General features: G+C 34.6%; 1 protein-coding gene across 9 annotated transcripts in view; it reads right to left on the bottom strand.

Annotated features, from left to right (window-relative positions):
* Positions 1-14: 14 nt before the first annotated feature.
* kcnab2b (potassium voltage-gated channel subfamily A regulatory beta subunit 2b) overlaps positions 15-8,252 on the bottom strand; it is a 71,138-nt gene continuing 62,900 nt past the window's right edge. For all 9 annotated transcript variants that reach the window (XM_083569973.1, XM_083569974.1, XM_083569975.1 and 6 more), the window contains 6 exons: positions 7,997-8,082; positions 7,635-7,755; positions 7,410-7,504; positions 6,603-6,723; positions 3,425-3,513; positions 15-2,866 (listed from right to left, as the gene is read on the bottom strand). In XM_083569973.1, the coding sequence (XP_083426099.1) occupies positions 2,777-2,866; positions 3,425-3,513; positions 6,603-6,723; positions 7,410-7,504; positions 7,635-7,755; positions 7,997-8,082 (602 nt within the window). In that variant the 3' untranslated portion in view covers positions 15-2,776. The remainder of the gene's footprint in view (positions 2,867-3,424; positions 3,514-6,602; positions 6,724-7,409; positions 7,505-7,634; positions 7,756-7,996; positions 8,083-8,252) is intronic.

Genomic DNA, 8,252 nt, shown 5'->3' with positions numbered 1-8,252 from the left:
GATTAAACAGTGCATTTTTAGTGTGGTTTGTTTTTATTGGTTAAGATGTGCATGTTTTCTGTGAAGCACAATGTAAGAAATGGTACCTAAGACAAAATAAATTACATGATAAAACCAGTACAGTACATGGAGGTCAGATTGAGAAACCAGTTTATCCCATCATTAAACAAAACAAACAAAAAAAAAAGGAAACAACAACTTTGTGCATGTAATGTCAATGGCACTTCAGTTAAGCAAAAAAAAAAATCTTTAAAGAAAACAAACACTACATTTTTTATGTTTTAGATTTTAATGACATGCTTCAAGAGCATAAAAGAAATGAGCATTTTAAAGAACACATGGTTTAATCCACAACCATAAGATGTCAGTGGCCTACTGTGAAAGTACAAATACTTCTAGTCAAAACAGGGCCAAGCCAATAAAAAAATTATAAGCTTTTATTGCTCTTAACAACAATTATTGAACAGAAAATTAGAAGAAATTAAACAATCCAAAAGAATACTCTCCCTGCTTTATCAATCCTGGTTCTATTTATGAGCTTGCTATCAGCTTCTTGATAGACTGCATCCAGTGTGTTAGATAACTCAATCATAAAAATGAAAATAAAAAATCAAAGAAGATACATTATAGAAAATATTCTATACACAGACAGGTGAGTTTTTTTATGTGGTAATTTTAACTCTAAGATCTTAATTATTATCATGACTTTGCCTTTACATTTCTATATAAAAAAAAAAAGTTTCCCACAGCAAATTCTTCAATTCTTTCTGATTTTCTGCCAAATTGTTTGTTGTTAAGACCATTAAAAATATAATATATTGCCATTTGGGGCTTTTGGCCCATTTTCTCTCTTGCCCAGGAGTTTAGTTCATTCTTTTTTCACAGACTATTATGATGTTACTATGAATTTTAATGCCAATTACAGTGATAATGGTACCCAAATTGGATTAATAGCAATGTGATGCAAACTACACTAAAATCTTACCACATTGATGATCGCCTTTAACATTAACGTTGTACAGTAACTATTATCAGCATATGAAGCAGACAAAGGTATCTGCAAAATCAATTTTGTTTAGCTATTCATGTGTAAAAAGTTTAAACAAGCACACTCACTAAACATTTTGGATAATAAAATGGAATAAGGTTTTATTTAGGTATGTAGGAAGGTGGATATGCTTATAGCTTATTATTTTAAGGCTTTACTGTAATTTCTGCGCAAATATAAATTAAAATCCGAGCTATCACAGTGAGGATCTAATGAGCTCTAATTCATTTTCCAGTTTTATACAAGATGCACATAATGGCCTACAATGCAAACAGTATAATATTTAAGTGATAATAATTCAATACATGTTATTATGTGGGACTTCTTACGGATTGTACACATACAGTATAAATATGCGGACCTCTTTTCATGCATGTTGTGGTGAGTGGTTTTGGTGCTGCTGTAGGTTTATGGCTTTGTTAAAGAGCATCACCGTTCAGCAGAGGGAGCCACTGGCCATACAAATAACACATGAACTACACTGGCAACTCCAATATGTAAACACTGGCTGTGTGAGCAAAAATCAACTAGAACCTATTTAAGCTTTTATTTATGTGCTTCAGCTTTACCTTTCAACATGAAAAGAAAAGCATAAACAATATCATTCCCAGAAAATGATATGTTTAATGAGAAAAACATACAACGAGATATGTAGATAAATAAGATTCACTATATTTCATATTACACTGTATATTACACCTAATATTTATAGAAGAGTATTTTTTATATTATATGCCCCTGCGAAATAAACATTCATGTTGGTGCGTATTTGTTCTTCCAATATGTAAGTATAATAGAGTAAAATAGTGGAGAATACATACTCAATTAGAATTCTTCTGTTCCCTTTAGTGAACTCTGAGAAATGTGCATGTAGTAACATTTGAGATGTTCAGTCACTTCCTAATCAAAACAGAATGCAGTTACAGTTCAATCTATTTTGAGGTTTCCACATGTAGACATGCTACTTGTCAAGCTAGTTCACAAATAACTTGTGAAAGTTATATTCTAATCTAAATCAGATTTTGTTTGCTAAATCTTGGTTTTTAATTGGCAATAAACTGTTCTACTCACATGACCAGGTGCTGAAGAATCTCTAGTGGATGTAGAAAAGGATTTGTGGCATCAGTAAAGATGTTAAGATTAAACTTCAGTCTATGCAAAATAAAAGTTTTTAGCCTCCACCTCCATTCATAGACATTGGTGACAGGCATTACATTTGACCACAAATGCATTGCTTAATTTCCCTTCAAATTTGTCAGTGGGTCAATCATACAACCAATGCATGATATGCTAACTATTTTCCCAAAGCATTTTTTAAACCAATATATTTCCAAGAGAAAGGACTAAAAGCATGTGTCTAGGCCCGTGAGTCACATGCAGTTATAGAATGCCTACAGACTTTCTGTGGAATCCTTTTTTGTTTACTAGAAGATTCCTAAAAGGGAAAAAGCAAGTGAGTCAACGATCGTGCATGTTTCAGAGGCGCCTCTGTGGGTTAAAGGAGCATTCTGCTTGTCGAGCTGGTCCAGCTTATTCTGTTAGTGATTGTTACATCCTTTGTCATTCTGAAGATGTTTTATACTTCCTTGCTGAATCTGTAAGGGTGAACTGGTATTTCCAGCACAAACTGCAACTGTACCAGGTCCAGTCTTGTAAGCCCAAGTCTCATTCACTTAAAGCTCAAGCAGATGTAGAAGGAAAAGAGCATCATGGAGAGAAAGCCTTCCTTTAGGACCTGTAGTCCTTTTTACTGTATGGCTTGTTTCCTAGAATACTGTCCACCTCATGAATGACTGATGATGACAACTTTGATAGAACCTGTATGACAAAGCATAATACAGTCTTCAGACACACTGCCACATTGTAAGAAATTGAAATAAATTGTTGCAACAATGCAACTCTGCTCCGTGGGTAAAGGAGACATGAAGAGTAGTAAAAATATAAATTATTAGACTAAACAATTATATTAGGGAACAATTTGGAACGCAAAAATAAAAAAAAATATAAAAAAATCTACTGTCAGTAAAACATATATAGTGTGGTAATAAATATGTATCAAGGAATGTAGTCATTTATACCATCTATAAAAATAAGAGCAAATTGTTGTTTCTGAGTAATTTCCACTGATAATTCAGTTGATTTTATTTTTGGGGACATTAATGCGCATCGCAGTTTCTGAGAACTCACAGCACAAAAAATCACAAAATAAACTGAACATTTTCTCATTTGTAATTAGTTCATTTGCATTAATCAGACATGCTTCTAATGTGATTCGTAGCTCATCAATAGTTTGGCACATGGTAATTAGGCCACCAGCTTGTTACAACAGCACACATGCTTTAAAAAGAAAAAAGAAAAAAAATTCTAAATATTTACCTGGATGGCTCCAATGTTCTCCATGAGTTGGTCAGTGCTGGATGCTCCTAGCAGCACAGAGCTTACCCCCTCATTCCTCAGACACCACGCTGAGGAGAAACATTCAGGACACAGCACAACACAAGACAGCAGAGCAAAGGGAGACCTAATTAGATGTTTTTAATTAGTTTCCTAATCTAAAGGTTGCTCATTTATTTGCCAGTCAGACTATAGTTTTATTATTTTCCAGCTCAAAACACACTAAAGGTTCTGAAATAATGACCATGTGACTCACGTGAGTGTCAGGAACTAGATTAGAAAATAGTCAACTCCCTGTGTCATTCTTCCATACAGTGCCCCTTTTAAACACTAATATCTTTTTCCCCTCTACATGCACACTACAAGTTTATGTTTGGGGACTTAAATAAAGTACACAAAAATGACGGATAGTTTCTAGCAATAGCAAGTCAAATTTGACTGGTAATAAGAAGAATAGTATTTATTGTATTGAGAAATGGACATTATCTTTCATTATTATATTATACCATACTCTCTTTCACAGAAGGTATCAGTTTGACCAAAATTACGGATCAATCCTATAGTATTTAAATAGAGTGAACTTGAAAGTGAATGACTGGAGGAAAGTTTTGTGGACAGTTGAGTCCAATTTGGGGCTCTAACAGACAATGACCCAAAGCATATCCCCCAGCCCTGTAAGTATTATTTAAAAAGCAAACAGTCTGCTTGAGTGTTATCCATCGTGTAATGGCCTGCCCAGTGACTACACCTATGGCATTCCGTGATATAGTCACAAACTTTAATCTATTGATTCCTGTTCATGTCCCCCTTTTTTTTTTGGTGTCACTCAGCACGACTGTCTCTGTCAGGCTTCGTCTCTATAGCAACGGAGGCAGAGGATCATGGGTAATGCTGACAGATATGCCAATGGTAATCTTTTTTTCGGTTCCCATTTTCCCCATTTTCATTATGAATAAGGCAGAACATTTACGGTTAGGGTTAGGATAAGGGTTATAGTGTAATAAATGTGTGTCTCTAATTAATGCAATCTCCTTAATTAGCAGGGAGAATATAATTAATGTATTTTGACTGGAAGGAACCACTGACGATGGTTTATAATAATGAGTAGCTTACCGAACATAAAGCAATTAAAGCAAGGATAAAATCTCCTGCTTAAATGTTGAGTAATAGTGAGTGAAAATTATAAAAAACAATAACAAACGAGAAAAAAACAATAACGTGTTAGAGCCACCAAAAATACTTTCTATTAAGATGCATGACAAAAAACGTTAAAAAAAAAAAAAAAAGGAAAATTAGTGTCTATGAACACAAATTAATAGATTACATTTTTTAACTATATCAGGAAATGCCATGAGACTGGACTGGTATTTCAGCTGAACAGTCCAGATGCTAAGAGAGTTTAAAGCTGTTATTCATGCTAAGAGAAGGTTTTCTGTTTATTTACTGTATATAATTATACATTTGTTTGGCCAAAGAAAATCTTTGTCAAATTATACTGTTAAAAAATTACCTATTTTATTGCAAATAAACAAAAGGAACATGCACGTGTCTCTTAAAACTGATAAAAGGCTAGGTGTTTTATATGTTTTATATAATGCTCTGTAGCATTGTATAAAATTATATTATTACAATATTTCAACTTTTTTAAATTTTAGGCCAGATAACACTTTTGCTTTCAATTTATTGATTTATAGTAAAGTACTTTACAGTACTTTGCTAATTCCCTTCCTGCATAAAGTTATAGTCAAATACTATTAAAATCTAATGTTTTCAAGCTATTGTTTAGCAAAGTATATTAAACCTACAGAATTGTGTATGTATTCACAATGTATCAGCTGTGCATGTGTGCTTTTTATAGATTTGCAGAAGTAATGATTAATGACAGTGCTAAGTGATAACAGATCACAGGCTAGGTCCAAAAACACCTACTACCATACAAAAAACATTAAAATAGTATGGCATTTAAAGTTACCATGGTAACATATATCAGAGACTGAGGTAAAGCTATAATTCTGTGTGTGAGTGTGTGTGGCATCAGAAACAAGACATCATGTGGGTGGATTTGGTTTTTTGTGCTAATTTTTATGTGCTAAATGCAAAAGTCATCTATGACTGAACTGATATTTTAAAACCATCCAAATAAACAGATTTGAAACACATTTTTTTGCTAGTGCCCCAAAAAGTAGTTTGTTTTTTTTTACATGAAAAGGTGTATTATAAATAGTATCTTCATATGTCACATGATGCACAGTGTAGAGAAACATGATTCATTTGACACAGAATCTGATAAATAGGTTTATATCAAAGCCTTTTTCAAGTTTTAAATCTTCTGGTCAGAAATTGTTGTTAAATGTTGTGCTGAATTCAAACAGCTGTTACTGAGCTACATCTGTGCATTCTAACTCACTTTTACAGTTGACATCTTGAAACCAATTACTGATATTGTAGAACAAGTTTAATTGTAAAAAAGTATCATTTAAAATTGTGATAATTAACATTATTTGTTACTTATACTACTCACTAAAGCCTGTGCTCATTAATGATGATATGGACTTTGACAATTTAACTGCAAATAACACCTTTTTGATGTGCTTTAATATTAGAAACAAATTTATATTTACTGCGAGAAGATATAAGCACGATCATAGAGATATGCCAGAGATGGAATTGATGAATATGGAAAGTGTAGTCGCATTTGCATATGCTTGTTTTAACATGTGTACAGTACATGGTCCATTGATCATTACAGTTAATGATCAGTTTATGTCATATTTACTATGGCATGATGCCAAATAGAAAAGCTAAATAAAATAACTTTTATAGAATAAAACTTTTCCTAATTTATTTTAGACTGAAAACTGTTTCGTCCTGAATATCAATATAACACGTCATTAAAACCACATAACCTTGTGCCACAGGCTCAGTGCACATAGTAGCATCTGTAATATCTATTATACCCTAACCATACAAAACAAACAATTCCACCTAATCAAAATCAGGTAGGACCGAATACAACACCAAGATAAGTCCTTTATGCGCAGAACAAGAACCACTCCCAGATACATGGAAATGATAAAAAGACAGTGTGCCCTGAGCTCCAGGCAGGCAGACAGACAGACAGACAGACAGAGAGAGAGCAGCAGAGCCCAGGCTGCATTACCGATAGCCAGCTGAGGCAGCGTGCAGCCAAGCCGCTCTGCGATGGCCTGCAGCTCTTTCAGCTTCGCCTGCTGACGACGGCCTTCCTCACTCAGGATCTTGTCCTTCAACCACTGGTAGCCCTGTTCCAAACACACAGCACACCTACTCAGAGAGGCTGCGTCTGACCAGAAACTTAATAGGATAGTCTCACAACGACTGAGTCAGGATCTAGAAGCAGACGTAATCATGATAATCTTAAATTGTTAATATTTTAAAACCTTTTTTATCTTCTAATTAGTTTGGAACTGCTAATAAATTATGCCTAGAATGGTCTTTTAAATCAGTGCTTGAAAATAACTCTTTTCATTTCAAGAAGACATAAATGGTAATGGTAAAGAATGGCTAATCACAAACATTCTCCTAAAGAGATTCTGAGGATTCTTTCTGGATTTAATGATGCCACACAAGATGGCATGGTTGCATGTGTTGCATTTCTGTTGCAGGTATTAATAACTAGTTTCAATCACATCACAGCTGCGAGAGAATAATTTACTTTGAATAATTAAATGAAAGAGGCATCACTATAATGAAAAGCAATAACATTAACTTGTGTGCAGATGTTTGCAAGACATTGCCACTAAAAAGCCTAAAAACACAACTATCTTTAATAATGATCTTCAATGATCTCTTCAACTAATAAACACACCCAAACTTTAAAAGGCAATGGAAACAACAGGCATTAAAAAAAAACATGACCAAAGTACCATACAGTTAAAGAATGCGGGACTAGAAATTCTGCTAATATCCCACAAGGCTAAGGGATTACCTTCAGAGAGGCACGTGAGGAAGGAGGCACACCGCTATCATACTTCCCTGAGATTATCCCACAAGCCAGGGGTGACCATGTCATTGCACCCACACCTTTGAAGAAACATATGAACATCATTGTTCAACTAATCTGACTTTAACACACACACACACACACACACACACACACACACACACACACACACACACACACACACACACACACACACACACACACACACACCTATCTTGTGAAAGAGTTCAGGCAGCTGAACCTCTACTTTCTCCCTCTGGAACATGTGGTACTCAGCCTGCTCACAGATTGGGGGGATCAAGTTAAACTGCCGTGCCACTGAGTATGCTTCCTAAGAGACACACACACACACACACACACACACAAATATATGTAAAATGCAGACACAGGTAAAAAAAAAAAAAAAGAAAGCATTTTTTTTAGTCATGGTAACCAAAACAGTTTCCCTACAAGGTTAAAACTCTAGACTATTCCTATCCTTGTGTGGATATTTGGCAAAAAAAATAAAATAAAAATCTTATATGGTTTGGCTACATGGCAACAAATATGAAAGGACTTGACTCCAGACTCACCATAATTTCCATTGAGCTCCAGCGAGATGTGCCCCAGTACATGGCCATTCCTTGGTTAATCACGTGGGTCATGGCTCGCACCGTCTCTGCCAATCATAATATGAACCATGACAACTAGTTAACACACAAAACAACAGAGAGATGAATGAACTAAGGCCAATACTGCTGGAAAGGAGAAAGGCAAAGCTTAAGCAAGCAAAGGTTGAGGGAGGAAAGGAATGTTTTACAAAACCAAAGCAAATCTAAAGTTTTTTTT

This window comes from Silurus aristotelis (assembly GCF_946808225.1).
Source record: "Silurus aristotelis genome assembly, chromosome: 19".
Classification (NCBI taxonomy): Eukaryota; Metazoa; Chordata; class Actinopteri; order Siluriformes; family Siluridae; genus Silurus; species Silurus aristotelis.
Note: the sequence above shows the minus strand (reverse complement) of the source record. Positions and strands in the feature narration are given on the sequence as shown.